Source organism: Hibiscus syriacus, unplaced genomic scaffold, assembly GCF_006381635.1.
Source record: "Hibiscus syriacus cultivar Baekdansim isolate YM2019G1 unplaced genomic scaffold, ASM638163v2 tig00110258_pilon, whole genome shotgun sequence".
Classification (NCBI taxonomy): Eukaryota; Viridiplantae; Streptophyta; class Magnoliopsida; order Malvales; family Malvaceae; genus Hibiscus; species Hibiscus syriacus.
In genome coordinates, this window is record NW_024062649.1 from 1,208,423 (window position 1) to 1,233,903 (window position 25,481).

The 25,481-nt window shown below is 36.9% G+C and overlaps 3 protein-coding genes and 1 pseudogene across 3 annotated transcripts; all 4 read right to left on the reverse strand.

Annotated features, from left to right (window-relative positions):
• Nucleotides 1–274: 274 nt before the first annotated feature.
• Nucleotides 275–1,498, reverse strand: LOC120115193. The gene is made up of 4 exons (XM_039135959.1): nucleotides 1,493–1,498; nucleotides 1,093–1,401; nucleotides 767–993; nucleotides 275–602 (listed from the first exon to the last, which is right to left on the reverse strand). The coding sequence occupies exons 1-4, from the start codon at nucleotides 1,496–1,498 to the stop codon at nucleotides 275–277; spliced, it is 870 nt and encodes a 289-aa protein (XP_038991890.1).
• Nucleotides 1,499–2,660: 1,162 nt separating this feature from the next.
• On the reverse strand, nucleotides 2,661–3,696 carry LOC120115194 (annotated as a pseudogene).
• A 12,458-nt stretch (nucleotides 3,697–16,154) lies between these two features.
• LOC120115195 (cytosolic sulfotransferase 14-like) lies at nucleotides 16,155–16,658 on the reverse strand. Its single transcript, XM_039135960.1, has one exon. It carries the CDS (start codon nucleotides 16,656–16,658, stop codon nucleotides 16,155–16,157), a length of 504 nt encoding a protein of 167 aa, XP_038991891.1.
• A 2,739-nt stretch (nucleotides 16,659–19,397) lies between these two features.
• LOC120115151 (cytosolic sulfotransferase 15-like) lies at nucleotides 19,398–20,492 on the reverse strand. The gene has a single exon (XM_039135924.1). It carries the CDS (start codon nucleotides 20,418–20,420, stop codon nucleotides 19,398–19,400), a length of 1,023 nt encoding a protein of 340 aa, XP_038991855.1. The 5' UTR covers nucleotides 20,421–20,492.
• Nucleotides 20,493–25,481: the final 4,989 nt, after the last annotated feature.

Genomic DNA, 25,481 nt, shown 5'->3' on the forward strand with positions numbered 1-25,481 from the left:
GGGAAAAAAAGGAAGAAAGAGGAGAAAATGAATATGTTTGGGGGTTTGATTTCTAGATAATAAGGGGCTTTTATCCTTTAAAACAGGCTATGGATAAATTGCTAATTTGGTCCCTCTCTTTTCCCCTAACTTAAAACTATCACTTAACTTAAATCTTGGACCAAACTAAGGCCCAATTCTCTTAAGAACTGATCTAAACTGGCTTGGAAAAATCTAATGGGCTCAACTAACGAGTTTCGGGTTGACTGAAATTACTGACTTGGGATTTGGGGTATTACACCAAAGATCTTGACTGAGAAGGTAAGATTGCTTGACCAATCTTAGAAATTGGAATATTTTTTCCATTAGTAACAGATACTTTACCTGGACCAATATAAGGGGCAGAATCAAGAACCATACCTGCGTCGGGAGTGAGGGGAGTAGTAGCACCGGAGTCTAGGTACCAAGTAGTATCTTCATATCCAATGGTACCAAACCCATCAGCAACAATGACTGTGTTGACATCATGAGTCTCCAAATCCCCATGAATAGAATCATGTTGAGTCACTGGCTCCCCGAACAACTCATCAGTAACACGATAGTTTGTCGAGGCATATGACCCCCTTCAAACGATTGATCGAACCTAAAATAACATTTGTTCGCCAAATGACCCAGCTTACCACAGATCTGGCATTGAACTCGAGGTCGACCATAATCTCGTCCACCACGATTAGCTTGATAGACAGGAGGTGGAAACCCAGAGGAATTACCTTGAGTCGACCCTTACTGAGAAAACCCTTGATCTTGAGATGACCGGTGAGAAGAGTACGTCGATCTAACTCCATACATACCACTCGACCCAGCCATAGAGTAATTAGGGTAATAATTTTGTCCAGAAAACTGATTTTGACCATCTTTCCCTAATTGAAAAAACCCAGACGGATTATCTAGTGGGCTTTTCCTAAGAGAGGACCAATTATGAGTAGAGCCTTGAACCATATTAACCGAAACACTCTGACCAAAGAATTTTTGTTGCCTTGTTTCAATACCAAGAAGCACGTTGCAGACCCCATCAAGATTATAAGGTTACTAACTTGAGGTGATGATAGTCACCATCGGTTCAAACTCCAGTGGCAGCCCAAAAAGAATGGCAGAAATGTGCATGGTTGCAGTAAGAGGATTATCGCACGCAACGAAACTGTTGTAGATCACATGAATCTGAGCAAGATACTCTGGTATACTTTGATTATGCTTGTTAAGGGTCTTCAACGAACAATGGAAGTGCATGATCTTCGTAGTAGAAGAAACTGAAAAAAGGTGATGAATCTTTTCCCATATATCCGAAGCAGTCTTACGGTTAACCAAAGAAGGAAGAACGGAAGGACCAATGGATGAAAGAAGCCAAGAAAAAAGAGCACTATCCTACTGTTTATAAGAGATCATCACAAAGAAAACCTCAAAACCAGTGTATCTTTGTTATTCCATAAACCAAAGTTTATATACAATCACAAACCATCATAGTTGGACTCATAACAATATAACTGAACTGCAACAGAATTCTAACTGCCTAACTACATAGATCACTACAACACTAACCAAAATAATAGATAACATATTTGGGAGGACAACAACTCCTCCTATACAAAGTATGGCTCTGTCTTTGATCATTAAACAAACAAAAAGTAATTGCAAATTTAAAAGAAATTCTTTCGAATTTTCTACAAAAAGGTTGAATGGATGTGAACATGTTGTAGACACGTATGACCACAACCACAATCACAATCACGACAACGATGCGCGTGCGAGAGAATTGTCTTGTCACATTCATTAAAGGAGAAAAAGGGTGACCCTTTAAATACCCTTCCAAATGGATTTTCCTTCCTAACGTGGGATGAATGCTTCTACACTCTTGAACATTACCAACATGGGAGCTGATGAGGTGGGAGACGCGGGGAGTGGAGGAATATAGTGGAAGTGTGTATTTGAAAAAATTGAAAATAAGAAAGTTTTTGGGGTAAGTCATGTATATAATTATTGTTTAAGGACTTATTTGATATTTTAATAATAGTTTAGGGATAAAACTAAATATTACATTTTTTGTTAACGTTGTCACATCATCAATTTACCAAGGATGGCGATTGAGTGCCCATTTTGTTACAAATCAATAACGTTAGTGATCATTTTATTACAAACCGATAATGTTAATGATCAATATGTTTCTTTTGTAACTTTAATGAGGAAAACAAAAAATTACTCAAATATTAGTAACATTTGTAATTAAATAATACAAACTTGCTGCACCCTATCTTATTGACATAACTTTGGAGTAAATGATTGTAATTTTTTAGTAATATTAGGTGATTATAAGATAATATCAGTTCATAATTTTTCTTAATAATCGATAACATAGTTTAAGGAAGAACAACACTGCCTTTAATCACTCAGGTCAAGAATTTAAAAAAATCCTTATAAATTTTAAGAGTTATGAATAGATGTACATGTATTAAATTGATTTTCTTTATTTTCAAATATAAATTCAACATACAAAGCAATTTATTTATTTTATTATAATAAGATCACTCTAACACAAATAACATCACAAAAACATTTAAAATAAATAAATAATTGGGATTAGTAGAGATTCTAGTAACAAATATGGAAGCTAAAAAAGACGCCCATGATCATGCATTTGAAGTTTTGGAGGACAAATTAAATGTTAAACCCGAGTCCTCCAATTTCTCTTGAGCAAGCTTCTCCATACGTTCAACCATGGATGGTGTGAGATAGTTGCTCCAATCTCCCACTTTCCCTTTCCTGAAAAAGTCCTTGTGTGAAATCCCAGAAACATGTAACCCCTTCTTGTTCACTTCCAGATCTTTCAAGCTCTCGAAGCTACAAATATTGGTTATTTCTTCTACAACTCCTTGCATCTCTTCATCCTCGGTGAATGGAACCCCTAAGAACATAGCCAAACGTTTCAGCTGAGAACCGGTGTCTTCCTTAATATCTTCGTATTTTAAAAACAATATCCTGTTGGGGTCTTCTTGGCTTGCCTTCCAATAACCCAGTACGTGATCAAAAAAAGGGTCCGAACGCACAGACTCCATTGCAGAACTTGTCAAAAGCTTCATCTAGTGACAGCAACTCTTTGCTTTCGTCTCGGAGTTTGTCTGTGAAATTCCAGAAAGAAATGAACATATCCATGGGATTCCTACATATGTAAACAATCTTACAGTGGGAATCTTTAACGGAAGAGGGCAAAGAAGCATAAGGAACGTGGGTGGAAAAAACCCTTGGCTTATAAACACACATGCTTTCCAGATCGGGACAAGGGTTGTCCAAGTAAACATCGTACTCGAAGAAACGAACAAGTTGGTGAGGGGTAAAGGTGAGCAAGGGATGTTGGTCCATTGCGAACTGGTTGCGGTACAAAGTGGAGAAAGTCAAGGCCTTGAGCCAAGTGGTTCCACATTTTGGGAAGGTGGCGATTATAACATCGGAATCAAATGCTCGGAAATGTTTCTGGAAAGAAACCACAGGTTTTAGAGCAAGAGCTGTGCACCAAAAGCCTTGATACAGATAAAATTTGACCCCACTGATCCAAGCTTCTTCTTTGGGGAGGGTTTGCGCCAGTTGTTGGAGTTCATCATCCCATGTGTTCTCCACATTTTGGGACGGTGAACCGATTCTAAGTTTGCAGATTTCTGCTGTATCCATAATCAAACCAACAACAAAATCCTGAAAAGGGTTGAATAAAAGCGATCATAAGGTGACAACCACTGACCCCAGATTTTTCTCTCATCTGTTCTACATCTGGAAATTTGATCATAAAGACTATTCCAAAATGTGATTCATTCTCCCGAGGTTTAAGCTTGTGTGGATCATTGTGTTGGAAATGCGCATTTGGCGGTGTGCATCTTCGAGTGTCATGGTTACCCCAATTTTAATCTGGTTGAGCATGGGAATCGGTTGGCCCCAATTTTAATCAGGTGGTTTGTGTTATTTTTCTTCTTTTCTTTTGAAAACGGGAATGGAAGGGTCGTACGACCTTGAATTTGTTTTAAGGGTAAAGTATACAAATTGTCCTCGATCGGTTGATTTGTTGAATCTTTTAACTTTTAAAAGTTACAAAATGATTCCTTAACTATACAATGCTGATTTGTTGAGTCCCTCGACTATTAAAAGTTATAAAATAGTCATTCGACTATTCATATGTTCTAAACTCGTCATTTCTGTTAAATAATTGACGATAGTCTAAACTGAACTTTAACTTATTGATTGAGATATGATAAATAACATTGTTGTTTCTTTCAAGCACTAGCTCGACAATATAATGTAAATGGACGTGCGATGCATAAAATATAGCTCAAACGGTTCTGAATCAGATTTTATCATATCCCAGATAACAAGTTAACATCCAGCTCAGACGACCGCTAATTTTTTAATAAAAAATGAAGAGTTTGAAACGTATGAATTGCTAGATAACTGTTTTGTAACTTTTAATAGTCGGAGGATTCAACACAAAACATCACCCTATAATCGAGAAATCATTTTATAACTTTTAATAATCGAGGGATTAAACAAAAGAATGCCCTATAATTGAGGGACCATTTGCATACTTTACCCTTAGAAGGCATTTGGGTGGTGGTGATATTTGTGGCGTGGGGCTATTGATTGTTGTGATGGATTCATTACTAGCTCATACAATAACGTTGTCTTAGAAGATATTAGGCATATGGGACTTCCTTGTATTGATAGCCAAAATTCAAATCAAGATGAATCCGTGTCTCAGAACATGGCGTTATCATCGACTGAAGGAAAGAAACGTGATCGAGCATGAGAGCTAATTAAGAAGCTTAGTTTTAGCATTGATGAAGACGAATAAGAAGTGATGCTTGAACTTGTTAGACTTAATGAGCACAAGTTTAATGTCTTGTTGCATGGCTAAGGTTGGGATTGCCTGATTGTTTTTCGCATTTGAGTTTTGTTGTATTATCTTATGAAGGGGATTTATGTCGTGTGTTTACGATGTTTCATTTGCCTTTTGTTTTATCTCGATTGGGGTGTAATCTAGTGTTTGTTCCTATCTTTTTGTTTCTTTGGAGTAACAATCGACATTTTTGGCATTCGATAAATTTTGCTTTCTTACACTACAGCAAAACAGGTTTTTTGCGGCGTTTTTTTAACCTTTAGCGGCGTTTATAAGCCCCGCTAAAAACACATGCGGTGTTAAGACAAACGCCACGAAAATCGCCGTTAAAAATAGCACCGCTAAAGTTCGCAGCATTTTTAAACAAAAAACGCCACAATAGGTATTGATATTTAGCGGTGTTTGTGTGACAAACGCCGCAATAGGTGTTGATATTTAGCGGCGTTTGTGTGACAAACGCCGCAATAGGTAATGATATTTAGCAGCGTTTTCCCATAAACGCCGCACTAGGTGTTGATGTTTTGCGGCATTTTCCCACAAACGCCACCGTAGATTTTGATGTTTTGCGGTGTTTATTCCATAAACGCCGCAGTAGGTTTTGATGTTTTGCGGCGTTTTTCTCACAAACGCCGCAATATGTATTGATTTTTTGCGGCGTTTTTGCTAAAAACACCAGTAAAGTTTTGTATATAGCGGCGTTTCTAGGATACAAACGCCGCTAAATGTATGGTATATTGCGGCGTTTTTTGTTACAAACGCCGCTAAATAACACAGAATTAACATTCCTAAAAATTATGCTTGATTACCCCAAAACTGTTTTTTCAACCTGTTCCATTATCCAACAAACAAAACAATAATAACATCAAACTCTATATCCATAACAAACAACATCAAATCCAATATAATAAATAAAAGTTTTCATTAACGAAATATAAGTTCAGTTAAACAAGGTTCAGTAGAATGCTTGTAACATAAATAAGACTACGATGGTGGATTCTGAGGTTGCGTTTTCTGAATCATCAACATCATATCATTGAGTCATTTTTCAAATTCTTCACATCTCTGCTGATATGTTGCTTCTCTTTGTGCTGCCGTTGCTTCTCTCTGTGCTGCCGCTGCTTCTCTTTGTGCTGCCGCTGCTTCTTTCTCTGCTTCCGTTGCTGCTCTGGTTGCTTCTGCTACTGCTCTCTCTGCTTCCCTTGCTTCATTTTTCGCTTTCAAGTTAGCCATTTATTGATCCATCTCAACCAACTTTTCTTTTAAACGACAAACTTCTTGGTGGGAAGATCGAGACTGTGATGACATGTACTGTGATGAACTGGATCCAAAATATTTGGTGGGAGTAATGAATGATCATTGACAGCGCACCCAACCATATCTTTCAGGACCCAAAACGTCATTAATAGCTTGGTTTTCAATGTCATCATCATTAACAATACCTTGACTCGAAGAGTAACATGATACTCCACCTTTTTCTCCCTCAATTTTTCCTAATAAAGTGAATAATTAATTAAAAAAAATGTCATTCTACAAATATAAATAAAGTCAGGTAAATTTAAAATATCTACCCAAAAAACGTACCATAATTTCTACAGCGTCAGCAGTCATAGGAGTGCCATCCTTCTTCGTATATGTCATGTCGAAGAGTTAGATTCGACCAACTTTAGAACCGGATGTATTTTCCTACAATGTACCATAATATAATTACTATGAGTTAGTATGTACATGGAAAATATCGCAAAAACTATTTCAATAATCTATAATACCTCCTCATGAGCTATACAAGCAAAACTCTTTGATCCAGCCGTGTGCGTAAACTTTTGTTGTTGCCTGCTAGCAATACCAATATGCTATCGTTCCTACAATGTCAAAAAACCACTTTTAATGATGATTTACAATTCGTTACAATTATTTCTGAAAAATACATCATACCTGTCCTTTTTGTGAACTCCAAAATCTGACTGCATCTTCCCATTGATACCTGAGCATTCCTGGTAGGACTGTTTGCAACTTTTCTTCAAGGCTGAGATCATTCTTGAAGTATTTCTTCTTTAAGGAGCTCTTGTGATCCCTCCATTTCTTCCCTAACGTTTGCTTCACATAATCATCAGAGAACTCTAAAATTTTTTTTCCTATACAGCAAATAAGTGTGCACCGTAAGTATAAATTAGTATCGAATTTCTATAGAGTATGTATTATAATGACATTATTACCTTAACAAAATCCAACGCTTGATTTTTGTTACTATTAGGCATTTCGCGCCATGACTCGTAATTGATCGGTAACAGATTTGCATTACGTCTAACTATGCCTAAGTAACCTGCTAGAAGACGTGATTCTGGGCCAATAGGTTGACCGACATCGTTTCTTGAAACTTTGACACGATGCCCAGGAGGAAGTTGGTATAATTCCTTCAAAGTTGTGCGTCCTCGAGTCTTGCGTGTTCCAGCATTTTCAACTATATAAGAAATTATTAAATGCCAGTTTTGAAAATGAACAAAGTAGTAAATAATGTTTCGAAGATTACTTTGAATTTCTACGTCTCTTCAACAGTTTCCAGAACTTCGGAAGACTCAGGTGCATTCGATTCCTAGTTATTTCTTTCTTCATAGTCTTCAAAAGCTCGAACAACCCACAAATCATTTATTTTTCTCCTCGGCATGATATCTATAATAAACAAACAAGAGTAAAAAAATGAATTAATTAATGAACATATTGAAAAACAACATGTTAAAGGTTATAACATTATAAATAAATAAATTAAGATGTAAAATCGTACAAAAGTCTTATATAATGTCAGTTGTCATAAATATATTCATCAACGTCCTCCCGAACCCATTGAAATTGTGTTGTATTACTGATAGTTTCATCTAAGTTTTGTGGTAGTAGAGGTAAACTTTCTGATCTTGTTTCAATGTCGTCTCTACTTCCATCCCCGTTGTCTATCAAGTCTATGGGAGTATTTCGAAACACAACATACCAACCGTCATCCATTGGATCGTGACAATAAAATACTTGTTTCACTTGAGAAGAAAATACATATGGTTCATTCATCAAACGTTGACCCGTGTGAATTAATCGAGAGAAATTCACCATTGTAAACCCGAATTTATCTCTTTTTATACATCTGTTTACATCAGCCCAGTCACACCGAAACAACACAACCTTTTGTTTTCCATAATAATCTAACTAAAAAATGTCCGTAAGATTTCCATAATAATCGACCTCTCCCTCCTGCGGATTATTGTCCCTTACAGTAGCATAACTTGTAGTTGATGAAGTAACTACTACTCCACAATTTTGTGTCCTTCTTAATCTTTCACGAGATTTCATGTGGAACCTGAACCCATTAATGAGGAAGGCATTATATCTTTTAACTATTCTATTCGGACCTTGAGAAAGCCATTTAACTTCTTCACTAACTTCTCTCCTACTCCAAACCTATTACACATGAATGGTGGATTAATTTGTATTGACGTCGATATAAAAAGCAAGACATATATAATTTATAAGTGTTCCGTAAGATTTAGTTGCTTACCGTCTGACCTAACCATTCATGAAAAGTTTCTGTGAATAACTTATGTAGCTCTCGCTGATTTAATCTTCGGGAGTGTGTTCGAGATCTCAATACTTCTTTAAACTCACTATAAAGAATATTATGTCGTTAAAAATTGATAAATATAAAAGATAAAGAGATTTCATTAGGATTGGGTCCGAAAGACTTACGTGCGAAAGGGATCTATTGAATCGTGATGGAAAAGAACATATCGATGTGCTTGTACCCAAGATGTGTCATCTAAGTGTGCAATTTCAATTTTCCCTAATGGTTGACCATAACTTCCAAAGAAATAATGTTGAGGTAAGTCATTAGTACTTAACACATTTCGATTTGGTCTATTCCATCTTGTTTCAACATCTTCCAAATATCTAGAGCAAAATGTCATACATTCCTCTCGGGTCATCATCAGAGCAAAATGTCAAAGATCCTATATGCATACAATCTATCAAATTTGACTGAGCATAGAAAAATAAATTATAGCAGCTGAAAGATTCATAGATTATTACCTTCAAGAAGGAGATCGACCAAAGGGTATGGAGCAATAAGAGTTCCTTTCAGGTCATCATCCAGTTTCGACGGTGAGACGGGCCGATATCCTCCCAACGATAATTTGATCCATCATAAGAGCAAATATGCCACTTAGACATTTCGTCGACGATAATTTTTCTTACTCAAGGCAACACCTGCTCTCTTTTTCTCAAATATGTTAGCTTTTTGGGGTTTCCCCATTTTCAGAAGACCAAAAAAAATGAAAAAAGATCATTAATGATAAGAAAGATCAAACCGTGCAGTTGTGTTATAGTTCGTCGGTGAGAGGCCTGATTTGGTCACCGGGACATACAAACGACGACGTCAGTAGGAATCGTTTGAGAGCTATTGTTGTTCCAAAGAAGAAGCTTTAAGGGAAGAAGAGTTTAAATGATTTTAGGGTTCGGGTAGGAGAAAAGGAGGATATATATTTAACATTTTGCGGCGTTGATAAAAAAACGTCACTATTGATTACACTATTGTGGCATTTGTTAAAAAATGCCACTATTGATTAAAACTATTGCAGCGTTTTTCTAAAAACGCCACTAGTGATTAACACTATTACGACGTTTGTCTAAAAATGCCACTATTTATTATCACTATTACGGCGTTTTAAGAATAAATGCCACTATATGTGTAATCTATTGCGGCGTTTTTGGTATAAACGCTGCTAATTTACCACTCTATTACGGCGTTTGGTAAAAAAGCCGTAATAAACCACCCTATTACGGCGTTTTTTGTAAAAACGCCGTTATATGTCAACTCTATTGCAACATTTTTACAACAAACGCCGCTAAAGTATCAATTTGTGGCGCTACGATTGTAAACGCTGCTGTATGTTTAACTTTTGTGGCGTTTTCTCTCCAAACGCCGCTACATATCAGTTTTACTGTAGTGTTAAATAAAATTTTAATAATTTTGCTGTGCAAAAGGGAAAAAAGGGCTTGAACATGGGATATAAGGTAGACTGATCGATGGTGATGAATATTTTTGACATTGAATATCTCTTGCATCCCTCTATCCCATCTCTAAGCGACTTGAACCACGACGACCAGTCATTGCATGTCACGTTTCACCTGTGTGTGTATGTACCCCTCTAACCAAACCCAAGGCCCCACATCATGTAGTCATCGTTCAGAGCTTTGAAACTCCTTTAAAACCTGAAACTAAATCCATAAATCCTCACATCTCAATACCCCTTGAAACCTCAAATTATTATAAGGATTAAAATTGAAACCCCAAAAGTTTAAGGTAAAAAGATAGAATGCGCAAGTATTTAACAGGGTAAAATTGTTATTATATCATGTCATATCAACCTAGTAACAGAGACAGAAGTGGATGGCTCTTAACTACGAAGCAAGTGGACGGAAACGTAACCCCTTTTCAAGTATTGAACGAATTAGGATACGACCGAACGAATTAGGATACACTCAATGATTATATGGGGACGTTTCGGGTACGTCCCCAGGGGTAATTTTGATTTTGAGTCTTTGACAACTTCTCATTTCCCTCTTTCTCGTGTCTCTCACTTTCATTACCATATGGTTTTGTAATTTGCTCGGTTCATCTTCTCTCTCTTTTCCGATCTGGTTAGTTCTTAGATTTAACGTATGGTTTATTGGATCTGATCTCTCTTGCTTTTAAGGTTTATGGGTTTGGTTTTCTTAATTGCATGATAACGAAATTTGTGGGGTTTCTGTTTATTTTCAAGTTATGCAATGTTGAATGCACTGTTCTTTGGTTGCTCACTTTGATGGCATATTGCATGTGTTAATAAAAGTTTTCCTTTTATCGCTTGATTACTTTATTAATAGTTAATTAAAGGTATGAGGCTTTGAAACTCATTTTCTTGAAGCTTAATTAAACCTGCAATTCGATAGTAATCATAGTATAAACTGTTGGTGCACATGGCACCGAAAGGTGTTGAAGAAAAAAAATATAATTAAGTCAAGAATTGTAGGCACCGAATGGTAGGTGCAGAATTTGTTGATTTTTCAACAATGGTAGAACCTCAATTTTAGCCATTGTAAGTTAGGGTATTTACAAATTAGTCTTTAAACTTCAACTATAAATACCCTAGCTAATTTAGCTTCAAAACCATCCCAAAACATTCTAGCTTTCTTCCAATACTAGAGAGAATTTAGAGAGTTTCTTGAGAGTTGTTTTCTCCTTTTATCAAGAGAGAATTATCATTGTTTTCTCCTTGTTAGATCAAGAGAGGTTGTAATTCTTATTTTCTCATAGTGGATTTCTTCTACTGTTGCCCGAGGTTTTTACCCTATATTATTTAGGGGTTTTCCACGTAAATTTTGTGTCCTCTTTATCTCTATTTTTTATTTTCTCAAATTATCAGTTGCGATTTTGCTCTATCCGATAGTCGTCTTCTGTAACAATTGGTATCCGAGCCAGATTTGAGTGTGTAATATCTGCTTATTGTCTTTGTGGTTGCCACCAAAAGGTGGATCCTCCAACATAAGAAAGTAAGAAGGTATTACCCATTCTTTGAAGGTTCCAGAGAACTATTCACGATAGTGAAATAGTGGGAGCTATCTAGAAGCTATGGCAACGAAATTTGATATTGAAAAATTTAATGGGAGAAATTTCTCATTGTGGAAATTGAAGATGAAGGCCATCCTGAGGAAAGACGGTTGTCTAGCAGCTATCACTGAAAGGCCGGTAGATTTCACAGACGACAATAAATGGATCAAAATGGACGGGAATGCTATGACAAACTTTCATCTAGCATTAACAGATGAAGTATTGTCAAGCATTGAGGAGAAGAAGACAACTAAGGAGTTATGAGATCATCTCACCAAATTGTACGAAGCCACATCGTTGCACAATAAAATTTTCCTTAAGAGGAAATTGTACACTCTCCATATGCCAGAATCTACTTCAGTGACAAAGCACTTAAATACGCTGAACACTTTATTTTCTCAGCTTACATCCTTAAGCTGTAAAATAGTAGAACAAGAACGTGCTGAACTTCTACTTCAAAGTCTACCGGATTCGTATGATCAACTCATCATTAACTTGACAAACAGTAATGTCACCAATCTAGTCTTCGATGACGTTGACACTGCTGTTCTACAAGAAGAAAATCGGCACAAGAACAAGGAAGACAGACAAGTAAATCTGCAACAAGCAAAAGCGTTGACAACGATGAGAGGGAGATCAATAGAACGTGGCCAAAGTAGCAGTCACAAACATGGTAGATCGAAGTCGAAAAGCAAGAAGAATTTAAAGTGCTACAACTGTGGAAAGAAGGGTCACTCGAAGAATGATTGTTGGAGTCTAAATAAAAACTCCAATCCACAAGGAAATACCGCAAACACTTCAGATGATGGAGATGCTTTATGCAGTGAAGCATAAACCACCGTGGAAGGAAGAAAATGATTTGCAGATATATGACATTGATTCGGGAGCAACATATAACATGACCTCAAGAAGAGAATGGTTCCATCATTATGAACCTGTCTCAGGAGGATCTGTGTATAGTTGCAATGATCATGCCTTAGAGATCGTTGGCGTGGGAACCATCAAATTGAAGATGTATGACGGAACAATTAAAGTTGTTCGAGATGTGCGGCACATGAAAGGCCTGAAGAAAAATTTATTATCCTACGGATTGTTGGATAATAATGCAAGTAAGATTGAAACACGAAAAGGAATCATGAAGGTGTTCCGTGGAGCGCTTGTGGTGTTGAAAGGCGAAAAGATAACAACGAACTTGTACATGCTGAAGGGAGAAACTTTGTTAGAAGCAGAAGCCTCTGTTGCCTCGTGTAGTTCAGATTCTGCAATGCTATGGCATCAGAAACTTGGACAAATGTCAGAACAAGGAATGAAAGTCCTTGTGGAGCAAAAGCTACTTGTAGGCTTAACAAAGGTATCAATTCCTTTGTGTGAGCATTGCATAACAAGTAAACACACCGATTGAAATTCAACACATCAAATTCTAGAGGTAAAAGTGTTCTAGAATTGGTTCACTCTGACGTATGGCAAGCACAAGTTATATCCCTAGGTGGAGCAAAAATACTTTGTCTCATTTATTGATGACTACTCTAGGAGATGTTGGGTGTACCCTATTAAGAAGAAGTCAGATGTGTTTTCAACTTTCAGAAACTTCAAAGCGCGGGTGGAACTTGATTCTGGAAACAAGATCAAGTGTTTCAGAACAGATAATGGAGGAGAATACACAAGTGAAGAATTTGATGACTTTTGTAGGAAAGAAGGCATCAAAAGACAGTTCACAGTGGCAAACACTCCTAAAAAAAATGGAGTGGCAGAGCGGATGAACAGAACCTTGTTAGAAAGAACAAGAGCAATGTTGAGAGATGCAGGCCTAGAAAAATCATTATGGGCAGAAGCAGCCAATACTGCCTGTTATTTGGTGAATTGAGCTCCATCAACTGCAATAGAGCTGAAGACACCAATGGAGATGTGGATTGGTAAACCAGCTGATTATTCAAACCTCCATGTATTTCGAAGTATTGTGTACGTGATGTACAACTCCCAAGAAATTTCAAAGCTGGATCCAAAATCCAGGAAATGCAAATTCTTGGGGTATGCTGATGGAGTAAATGAGTATCGCTTGTGGGATCCCACTGTCCGTAAAGTGATCATCAGCAGAGATGTTATCTTATAGAAGATAAACTAAAAGGAAAAGAATACGATGATAGTATTGAAAAGTTAGAGACTACACATATACATGTGGAAAAAGAGGTTGAACAAGGAGATTCTTCAGAAGCAGAACCAGAACATGATGAACAAGAACCAGAGAGTTCTGAAGCTCCAACAACTCGTCAATCAGATCGTGCGAGAAGACGTCCCAATTGGCACTCAGATTATGTTATAGAAGGTAATATTGCATACTGCCTTTTAACAGAGGACGGTGAGCCATCAACATACCAGGAAGCAATAAATAGCTCAGATGCTTCACTATGGATGATGGCGATGCAAGAGGAAATTGAAGCCCTTCATAAAAATAATACATGGGACCTTGTGCCACTACCATAAGGAAGGAGGCCAATTGGTAACAAATGGGTCTTCAAAATCAAGCGAAATGGTGATGATCAAGTTGAGAGGTATCGTGTAAGACTGGTGGTCAAAGAATATGCTCAAAAAGAAGGTATTTATTTCAATGAAATCTTTTCTCATGTGGTTCGACTAACAACAGTTCGAGTAGTCTTGGCAATGTATGCTACATTGAACTTACATCTAGAGAAGCTAGATGTTAAAACAACATTTCTTCATTGAAATCTTGAAGAAGAGATTTATATGCTCCAGCCTGAAGGTTTAGAAGAAAAAGAAAAGAAGAACTTGGTTTGCAGGTTGAACAAATCTCTGTACGGTTTAAAACAGGCGCCGATGTGTTGGTATAAGAGATTTAATTCCTTCATTATGTGCCTTGGATACAACAGACTTAATGCAGACCCTTGTGCTTATTTCAAGAGGTCCGGTGATAACGATTTTGTTATATTACTGTTGTATGTGGATGACATGTTGGTTGCAGACCCAACAAAGGTCATATTGAAGAATTGAAGGAACAACTGGCTAGGGAATTTGAAATGAAGGACTTGGGATCAGTAAACAAGATTCTAGGGATGCAAATTCACCGAGACAGAAGTAATGGGAAGATTTGGCTTTCACAAAAGAATTACTTGAAGAAGATCTTGTCACGATTCAACATGCAAGGTTGTAAGTCAATTTCTACCCCTCTTCCTATTAACTTTAAATTATCCTCCAGTATGAGTCCTAGAAGTGAAGAAGAGGGGATGGAGATGTCTCGAGTACCGTATGCATCAGCAGTGGGAAGTTTAATGTTCGCTATGATATGCATAAGACCAGACATTGCACAAGCAGTGGGAGTGGTTAGTCGGTACATGGCGAATCCAGGCAAAGAGCATTGAAATACAGTAAAGAGGATCCTGAGATACATCAAAGGGACCTCAAATGTTGCATTATGTTACAGAGGATTAAATTTACTTATAAATGGGTATGTCAATTCTGACTATGCAGGGGATTTGGATAAAAGTAAATCTACTATGGATATGTGTTCAAAGTTACTGGTGGAGCTGTAAGCTGGGTTTCAAAATTGCAGTCAGTTGTGGCTACATCCACAACAGAAGCAGAATATGTAGCAGCTACACAAGCCAGTAAAGAAACAATTTGGTTGAAGATGCTATTGGAGGAGCTTGGGCACAATCAAGAGTATGTCTTTTTGTTTGTGACAGTCAAAGCGCCTTGCATTTAGCAAGGAATCCATCATTTCATTCAAGGACAAAGCACATACGAGTTCAGTACCATTTCATTCGTGAAAAGGTGGAATAATGGATGGTAGATATGCAGAATATCCATACCAAAGACAACATAGCAGATTTCATGACAAAGGCGATCAATGCTGATAAATTTACTTGGTGTCGATCCTCGTGTGGTCTGTCAGAAACGTAAGCAACATGATGGTACAAGGTAGAAAGAATGATGTGAAGATATGATTGTTCCAATCAAATCTTCAAGTGGAAGATTGTTGGTGCACATGGCACCGAAAGGTGTTAAAGAAAAAAATAATTAAGTCAAAATTGTAGGCACCGAATGGTAGGTGCAGAATTTGTTGATTTTTCAACAATGGTAGAACCTCAATTTTAGCCATTGTAAGTTAGGGTATTTACAAATTAGTCCTTAAGCTTCAGCTATAAATACCTAGCTAATTTAGCTTCAAAACCATCCTAAAGCATTCTAGCTTTCTTCCAATACTAGAGAGAATTTAGAGAGTTTCTTGAGAGTTGTTTTCTACTTTTTATCAAGAGAGAATTATCATTGTTTTCTCCTTGTTAAATCGAGAGAGTTTGTAATTCCTATTTTCTCATAGTGAATTTCTTCTACCGTTGCCTGTGGTTTTTACCCTATATTATTTAGGGGTTTTCCACGTAAATTTTGTGTCCTCTTTATCTCTATTTTTTATTTTCTCAAATTATCAGTTGCGATTTTACTCTATCCGATCGTCTTCCGTAACATAAACCTGTTTATTTTTTCTGGGTTTTAATGTTTACCAATATTGAATTATTGTTGAAAAAAATGTCTTTAGGCTTTGGACAAGATTAGATTTGAGAGCTTGACTGACAAGAGCAAACTTGATGCTCAACCAGAGTTCTTTATTCACATTGTGTGTGGCTTCCCATCAATATGTGAGCGGCCCTTCTTGTTCACTTCAAGTTCCTTCAAGTTCTCGAAGCTGCAAATTTTTGCTATTTCTTCATCCTCTGAGAAAGGAACCCCTAAGAACATGACCAAGTGTTTCAGCTGAGAACTAATGTCTTCCTTGAGATCTTCGTATTTTAGAAACAGTATCTTGTCGGGGTTTCCTTGGCTTGCCTTCCAGTAACCCAATACGTGATCAAGAAATGGTTCATTCCCACAGACCCCATGGCAGAACTTGTCAAATGCTTCATCTAGTGACAGCAACTCTTGGTTTTCGCCTCGAAGCTTGTCAATGAAATGCCAAAGCGAAATGAACGTATCCATGGGGTTTCTACATAGGTAAACAAACTTGCAATCGGTATCTTTAATGGAAGCAGGCAAAGAAGCATACGGAACGTGAGTGGCAAAAAGCCTTGGCTTATAAACACAAACATTTTCCAGATCGGGACAAGGGTTGTTCATGTAAACATTTTCCAGATAGAGATGAACTTGTAATAAAATATAGTTTTTAAAAATTTAAAAGTAAAAAAAAATAAAGATGTGATATAAGAAATTAAAAAAAAAGTAATATAAATAACGGCAACTTACACAAAATTCAGTATCATCGTCTATCAACCAAATTAGAAACAAAGAAATCAATGATGTTGAGATTTTAAATTTATTATTATTATTTTTAAATAATTTATACCTAGGTGGAAGGGAAAATATAGTTTTACTCCTAAGTTATTGAACCCTCAACCTAGGAGAAAGGGATGTATCAATTAAGAACTTTTAACAATATGTTCTGGAAATTTTAACTAATTTATTATTAATTTTTAAATAACAAAACCTTAATATAGATTAAAAATCTCTAATAAATTATTCTATGAAATCCTTATACATAACTAAGCAACTTTAGTGGTTAAGGAATTATTATTATTTTTTGAGATTTCGGGTTTGAACACCACGTATATAGGGATATGGACGTTCATCGTCAAATGATTAAGAGGAGTATTACCTTATACTTACCCTTGATTTATAAAAAAAGAAAGAAAGAAATTCTTATTTGTTTGAGTTACCATTAGGGGTGTTCAAATGGTTAAAATGGCCACCGATCGAACCAAATTACCATTAATCGAACTTTTTTTTTTGAAAATATTAACTGAACCGAATAAAGTTCGGTTATTTCGGTCGGTTAACCGAATTAACCGAATTTTTTTATAATATTTCTAATTAAATTAATTTGAATATAATAGAAGTATTTTTTTTTAATTTGAGTTAAAATTTAATTAGGTATTAATAATTTAATGAGTCTAGTTTGATTTAAAAATAATTGGATCTTAATTCTTAATAGGTTTGAGCTTAAAATATGTATTTAATATTTATAATATATTTAATAATTTCAGTTAATTCGATTAATTAATGGATTTCGAAGTGAATTAACAGTTAACCGAATATAAAAAAATCATTAACCATTCACCGATGGAACTGATTCGGTGGTCGACCGAATTAATTAAACTAATTCGATTCGGTCGGTTAATTCGGGTAAAACCGAAAAATGAACACCCCTAGTTACCATGCATCAAGCAATAATTTCAAATAGATTAATATTTTGTAACTTCTAATAGTCATGAGACTAAATAAAATTATATATATAATTTGAGGTCTATTTATATACTTTCTCTTAAAATTTAATTGGTGTTATTTCAATAATAAAATTACATTTTCAAATTCGCAAATAAAATCATCCAAAGCCATTTATTCTTTTTATGAAAACAACACAACTCCGATGTAGATATTACAACAGATAAATAGATACATGGGACTAAAAAGATTTTAGTCAACATGCATATACCAAAGCTATAGGGGACACCCCTGATCATGAAAAAGAAATATTATCCTCTCGAAAATGGTCGAAATATTAAACATCCCACATGGAATCTGAGTTAACTTGTAATTCTTTTATCTGTTTCACACATGCAACTTGCACATTGAATTTAGCATTAGACTGATGGAGAAGAATATTTAATTACAACGGGTTAAGATATGTTTAATTTCTATGCATATATCAAAGCTAAAGAGGACAATCCATGATCATGCACAAGAAACAGCACCCTCTGATGTTTTGGAGGAGAGTTTAAATGTTAAACTCGAACCATCCGATTTATCTTGAATAAGCTTCTCCAAGCGTTCAACCATGGAAGGTGTGAGATAGTTGCTCCAATCTCCCACTTTTCCTTTCCTAAAAAATTCTGTGTGTGGAATCCCAGAAATGTGTGAGCCCTTCTTATTCGCTTCCACTTCTTTCAGATTCTCAAAGCTACAACTTTTTGCTATTTCTTTTACAACTCCTTGTTTCTCTTCCTCTTCTGTGAAGGGAACCCCTAAGAACATGGTCAAGTGTTTCAGCTGAGAACTGATGTCTTCCTTAAGATCTTCGTATTTCAATAACAATATCTTGTCGGGGTTTTCTCAACTTGCCTTCCAGTAACCCTATACGTGATAAAAAAAATGGTCCAAACCCACATATTCCAATTTCAACTTCGGTCAAAGCTTCCCATAAGCTAAGGAATTAATTCAAGGCTAAAATGATCCATTAACTATAGGGTGCATGCTACTTTATTGATTCTTTAATGATTAAAAATTACAAAATGGTTTCCTAACTATTCATATGTTATAAACTCGTCATTTTCTGTTAAAAAATTGACATTCGTCTAAGCTGGTTGTTAGCCTGTTAACTGAGTATGATAAAATCTGATCATAAAATTGTTTGAGCTTTATAGTTGTTTGAGATTCTCGGATCAGATTTGATCATATACCAATTAATAGGTTAATGTCCAACACATAGGGTTGTCAATTTTTTTAACGAAACATGATACATTTGGAATAATGAATAATTGGGTGACCATTTTATAACTTTTAATAGTCAGGGTACTCAACAAAGCAACAACTTATAGTCGGAAGATCATTTTATAATTTTTATAATTCGAGGGACTCAATAAATTCGGAAAACATCATCCAAAGAAATTTATTATTATTAATATTTTTGAAATAACACAACTCTAATTTTGACTACAACAGAAAAACAAGTAAAACTATATAGATAATGGGATTAAAAGAGATTTTAGTCCAAAGAGCTAGTGGATAGCTCCCCACATGCACATGTCCAAGTTAAAGACGATAACCCATGATCGATCATGCAGAAGAAGCAGAACCCTCTGATCATGTTTTGGATGAGAGTTTAAATGTTAAACCCGAGTTGTCCATTTTCTCATGGATAAGCTTCTCCAAGCGTTCAACCATGGAAGGAGTGAGATAGTTGCTCCAATCTCCCACTTCCCCTTTCCTGAAAAATTCTTTATGTGGGATCCCAGTAACGTGTGTGCCCTTCTTGTTCACTTCCAGTTCTTTCAACTTCTCAAAGCTACAAATCTTCGCTATTTCTTCAACAACTCCTTGTTTCTCTTCATCCTCTGTGAAAGGAACCCCTAAGAACATGGCCAACTGTTTCAGCCGAGAACTGATGTCTTCCTTAATATCTTCGTATTTTAAGAACAGTATCTTGTTGGGGTTTTCTTGGCTTGCCTTCCAGTAACCCAGAACGTGATCAAAAAATGGTCCAAACCCACAGATTCCATGACAGAATTTCTCAAAGGCTTCATCTACTGATAGTAACTCTCTTTCTTGTCGAAGCTTGTCATTAAAAAGCCAAAGAGAAATGAACATATCCATGGGGTTTCTGCATATGTAAACAATCTTACAGTGGGAATCTTTCATGGAAGTGGGCAAAGAAGCATAAGGAACGTGGGTGGCAAAAACCCTTGGCTTATAAACACAAATGTTTTCGAGATCGGGACAAGGGTTTTTCAAATAAACATCAATCTCCAAGAAACGAACAAGCTGGTGAGGAGTAAAGGTAAGCAAGGGATGTTCATCCATTGCAAAATGGTTGCGATACAAAGTAGAGAAAGCCAAGGCCTTGAGCCAAGTAGTGCCACATTTTGGGAAAGTGGCGATGATAACATCTGAATCGAATGTTGGGAAATGTGTCTGGAAAGAAATAATAGGTTTAATAACAAGAGGTGAGCACCAAAAGCCCTGGTAGAGATAAAGACTCAATCCACTGACCCAGGCTTCTTCTTTAGGGAGGCTTTGTACCATTTGTAGGAGCTCATCATCCCATGATTTCTCCATATCTTGGATTAGTGAAACTATTTTGGCTTTGCTGGTTTCTGCTGCATCCATAATGAAACCAACAACCAATCGAAAATGGGATGAAGATGAGCGCTTAAAAACTTTTTATTTTTTGCGCAAGTTTCATCGATTCATTCGATGTTTGGCCCCAATTTAAACAACTTGGGTGTTCTGTTTATTTCACAGCAACTTGAACATTGAATTATTTCTTTGGACAAGATGGCCAAGAATATTTAATTTTGAGTTAGTTGCAACGTCCTAAAATTATAATTGTTATTGTTTTTTGCACCGCAATTATTTTATTTAATATAAAATGATCCTCTAAGGAATCCATACAAAATTCACGTCCAAAAACAAAACGGCCAAAATAACCCCAATAACAATCCTTTACTAGAGAATCTCTTATCTCCTTAATCTTCTAACGATCAACTTGTTGGGAAATAAACCGAGTACGAGTAATTTTCCTATAGCCAGATTAGTGAGAATACGAAATAAAAGCGGAAAAAATAATACCCGAAAATTGATAACGGAGTTCAGCCATTTGTGCTTACGTCTCCGGACTGCTGCAGATCTTTTACTAAGAGAGAAATTTTACAGGTGTTTACAAAACACTCACTACTCACAAGAAAGCTCTCTAGTATTGGGAGAAAGAAATGGTTTTTGGGATGATCTTCAAGGAAGGTGTGGGTTTATTTTCTGAAGAAGAAATCAGAAGTCTTTGATACCTTCAGAAAATGGAAGGCCATGGTGGAAAACGAGACTGGTCTGAAAGTCAAGTGGCTGAGGTCTGACAATGGAGGAGAGTACAGAAATAGAAGATTCAGAGATTTCTGTGCAAACAATGGGATCAAGACGGAGACAACAGTTCCCATGACACCGCAACAGAATGGCGTAGTAGAACGCATGAACAGAACTCTGAATGAACGTGCCAGAAGCATGAGGATACATGCCGGATTGCCCAAATTTCTATGGGCTGAAGCTATCAACACTACAGCTTACCTGATCAACCATGGGCCCTCAGTTCCTTTGGATGACAGAATACTAGAGGAAGTTTGGAGCAAGAAAGAAATAAACCTTTCACACTTAAGAGTGTTTGGTTGTATTTCTTATGTACACATAGATTCTGCTGAAAGAAGTAAACTTGATGCCAAGTCCAACAAATGCGTCTTTGTTGGTTACGGTGGTGATGAGTTCGGTTACCGGTTTTGGGACTATGAAAATCGGAAGATCATCCCAAAAACCATTTCTTTCTCCCAATACTAGAGAGCTTTCTTGTGAGTAGTGAGTGTTTTGTAAACACCTGTAAAATTTCTCTCTTAGTAAAAGATCTGCAGCAGTCCAGAGACGTAAGCACAATTGGCTGAACTCCGTTATCAATTTTCAGGTATTATTCTTCCCGCTTTTATTTCGTATTATCACTAATATGGCTATAAGGAAATTACTCGTACTCGGTTTATTTCCCAACAATTGGTAATCAGAGCTTTTGGTTGTGAATTTTGTCAATTTTTTGCGAGGTTACTATACACATGAATAGTGAATTTTGTGAATAGTAAAATTTTGTCGGCGATACGAATTTATCGATGGAGGTGTTCTAATACACGGTGGTTCGCACAAATTGTCAGAAACGATCCGAAGAAGCCAGATTCGAGTGGGAGCGATGGCTGCAGACGAAGGGAAAGTGAAAATTGAAAAGTTCGATGGTGCGGACTTTGGCTTTTGGAAGATGCAGATTGAAGATTTTCTGTACCAGAAAAATCTATATCAACCTCTCTCAGGAAAGCAACCAGAGGGCATGAAGAATGAAGATTCGGCTCTTCTCGACAGACAAGCCCTCGGAGTTATCCGAATGACGTTATCCCGAAATGTTGCTTTCAACATAGCAAAGGAAAAGACCACGGCGGGTCTTATGGCGGCTCTCTCCAGTATGTATGAGAAGCCATCGGCCTCAAACAAAGTTCACTTGATGAGGCGATTATTCAATTTGCGGATGACGGAAGGGGCATCAGTGGCTCAACACCTGAATAAACTCAACACAATCATAACCCAGTTGAGTTCCGTGGAAATTGAATTCGATGATGAAGTTCGAGCTTTAATTCTCTTATCATCTCTACCAGACATTTGGAATGCTACTGTTACAACAGTTAGCAGCTCGTCGGGAAATAGTAAATTGAAATTCGACGATGTTCGGGATCTGATACTGAGCGAAGAAATTCGATGGAGAGAATCGGGTGAAGCATTAACCTCCTCAGCCTTGCACACGGAGTCCAGAGGGAGAACTTCAGAAAGAAATTCAAATCGTGGAAGATCCAAATCCAGAAGGGAAAAATCAAGAACGGGAAAGAAAGATTTTACCTGTTATAATTGTGGCAAGAAAGGTCACTTTAAAAGAGATTGTCGAGCACTGAAGAAAGATACCGGTGCAAAGGAATCTGCCAACGTGATAGAGGAGACAGGTGATGCCATGATTCTAAGCGTCAACAGTCTGATTGAATCATGGATCTTGGATTCAGGGGCATCTTTCCACTCCACCCCATGCCGAGAAATCATAGAGAACTATGTCAGTGGTGATTTTGGGAAGGTTCATCTAGCTGATGATGAAACCTTGAAGATCGTCGGAAAAGGAGACATCCGACTAAAGTTGCCAAACCAGACCACCTGGACGCTGAAAGGAGTAAGACATATTCCTGGCCTCAAAAGAAATCTGATTTCTGTAGGACAGCTTGATGGAGAAGGATATAACACAACTTTTTCAGGATGTGAATGGAAGATTACCAAAGGAGCACTCGTCATTGCTCGTGGTAAGAAGACTGGTACTCTCTATGTAACCTCAAATTTAGAGAATATCATTGCTGCAGCAGATGCTGATGGAAAATCAAACCTGTGGCACCAAAGGCTTGGTCATATGAGCGAGAAAGGGATGAAGACACTTTTGTCAAAAGGGAAGCTGCCGGATCTAAAGAATGTAGATGTTGGACTATGCGAGGATTGCATCTTTGGCAAACAAAAGAAAGTCAGCTTTGTAAAGATTGGTAAGACACCCAAGACTGAAAAATTAAAGTTGGTTCATACTGATGTATGGGGACCATCTCCAGTTCCATCTCTTGCAGGCTCATTATATTATGTCACCTTCATCGATGATTCTACAAGGAAGGTGTGGGTTTATTTTCTGAAGAAGAAATCGGAAGTCTTTGATACCTTCAGAAAATGGAAGGCCATGGTGGAAAACGAGACTGGTCTGAAAGTCAAGTGGCTGAGGTCTGACAATGGAGGAGAGTACAGAAACAGAAGATTCAGAGATTTCTGTGCAAACAATGGGATCAAGATGGAGACAACAGTTCCCATGACACCGCAACAGAATGGCGTAGCAGAACGCATGAACAGAACTCTGAATGAACATGCCAGAAGCATGAGGATACATGCCGGATTGCCCAAATTTCTATGGGCTGAAGCTATCAACACTGCAGCTTACCTGATCAACCGTGGGCCCTCAGTTCCTTTGGATGGCAGAATACCAGATGAAGTTTGGAGCAAGAAAGAAATAAACCTTTCACACTTAAGAGTGTTTGGTTGTATTTCTTATGTACACATAGATTCTGCTGAAAGAAGTAAACTTGATGCCAAGTCCAACAAATGCGTCTTTGTTGGTTACGGTGGTGATGAGTTCGGTTACCGGTTTTGGGACTATGAAAATCGGAAGATCATCCCAAAAACCATTTCTTTCTCCCAATACTAGAGAGCTTTCTTGTGAGTAGTGAGTGTTTTGTAAACACCTGTAAAATTTCTCTCTTAGTAAAAGATCTGCAGCAGTCCGGAGACGTAAGCACAATTGGCTGAACTCCGTTATCAATTTTCGGGTATTATTTTTTCCGCTTTTATTTCGTATTCTCACTAATCTGGCTATAGGGAAATTACTCGTACTCGGTTTATTTCCCAACACAACTCCTAAACTATGATCTAAAAAGAAACCAATGCATCCAATACAAAATTCAAATCCTACTATTGAACCTTACATTTCCTGCGAGCCTTAAAAATTACTTGGAAGAATAAATAAAAAACGTGTGTACGTAGAAAATCTTCGCTGAGAGGCTCACCTACTAATTACGTCATTGTTAATAAAATTGTTATAAAAACTATTACCTTTCATGTAAATTTTGATATGTGTCATGTAATAATATGATGTGACATAATTGAAACGTAAATCATCGCTGACCCGTCAGTGGTCATCATCTCTAATTGTTAAATCCCAAAATTTTCATATTATTCTTTTTCGACCTATTGAACATTAATTCAATGTACATTTCACTAGAAAATGACCCAAAATTCACAAATCTAGCCTAAAAAACAAGTTTATGGATTCAGGTGTAGCTTCTGTTGAATGAAATTTAGATTCTGATTGAAAGAGTTCCAACTTAGGGACAACATTGGTAAACGGATCTTTGGGGTATGAATGAGGGAAATATGAATGAATATGGTTTAAGGGGGTTATTTGTGAAATTAAAATATTTACTGTTATAACTTAATAAACGACTTCGGTAGTAAAAGAAAGAGTGGATTCGGGAAATATGAATGAATATGGTTTAAGAGGGTTATTTGCTATTGGATTCTGGAAAATGCCTTAGCTATGAGGTGGAGTTGGATTCGGATGCTCAATGAGTTGTAGCATGGGTAAGAAATACTTCGTTGAGGCCATGGATATTTTGGAGCTTTTTCCGAGAATTTGATTTAGTAGTAGAACAATTGGGGAAGATTAATTTTAATTATACACCTAGACAGCGTAACACGATGGCGGATTCCTTGGAAAAGATCAGAATGAAGAAGAATCAATGCTCAAAGCATGGTGGTGAGGGCAAGAGTAGGAACTAATAAAGGTGGTTAGTCTCAATTGTGTTTTTCTATGTTGTTAGATGCATTGCCATTTTTGCTCTACTGTTGCAATTTATCTTATTCCTTGAAAGCGATGCTGTGGACGATATTGTGCGGCTGTTGTGGTGTATTAGTCTGGTTGCAGGTTTGTTGAGATCCTTGGGGAATGTATTTCGTTGGACTATGGTGAAATAGCTTGTCTTGTTGGCTGTTGTTCAGTGGAGCAAAACCAGGATGGTCATTTCCTTT

What these genes read in the sequence shown, in the direction of transcription:
- LOC120115193 (XM_039135959.1), bottom strand. An exon ending in CACTGGAGTTTGAACCGATG is followed by an intron (nt 994 to 1,092) that starts GTGACTATCATC and finishes TTCTTTGGTCAG; the next exon opens with AGTGTTTCGGTTAATATGGT. An exon ending in CAAGATCAAGGGTTTTCTCA is followed by an intron (nt 603 to 766) that starts GTAAGGGTCGAC and finishes AATCGTTTGAAG; the next exon opens with GGGGTCATATGCCTCGACAA.
- LOC120115195 (XM_039135960.1), bottom strand. Translation starts at nt 16,658, where the DNA reads ATGAACAACCCTTGTCCCGATCTGGAAAATGTTTGTGTTTATAAGCCA.
- LOC120115151 (XM_039135924.1), bottom strand. Translation starts at nt 20,420, where the DNA reads ATGGATGCAGCAGAAACCAGCAAAGCCAAAATAGTTTCACTAATCCAA.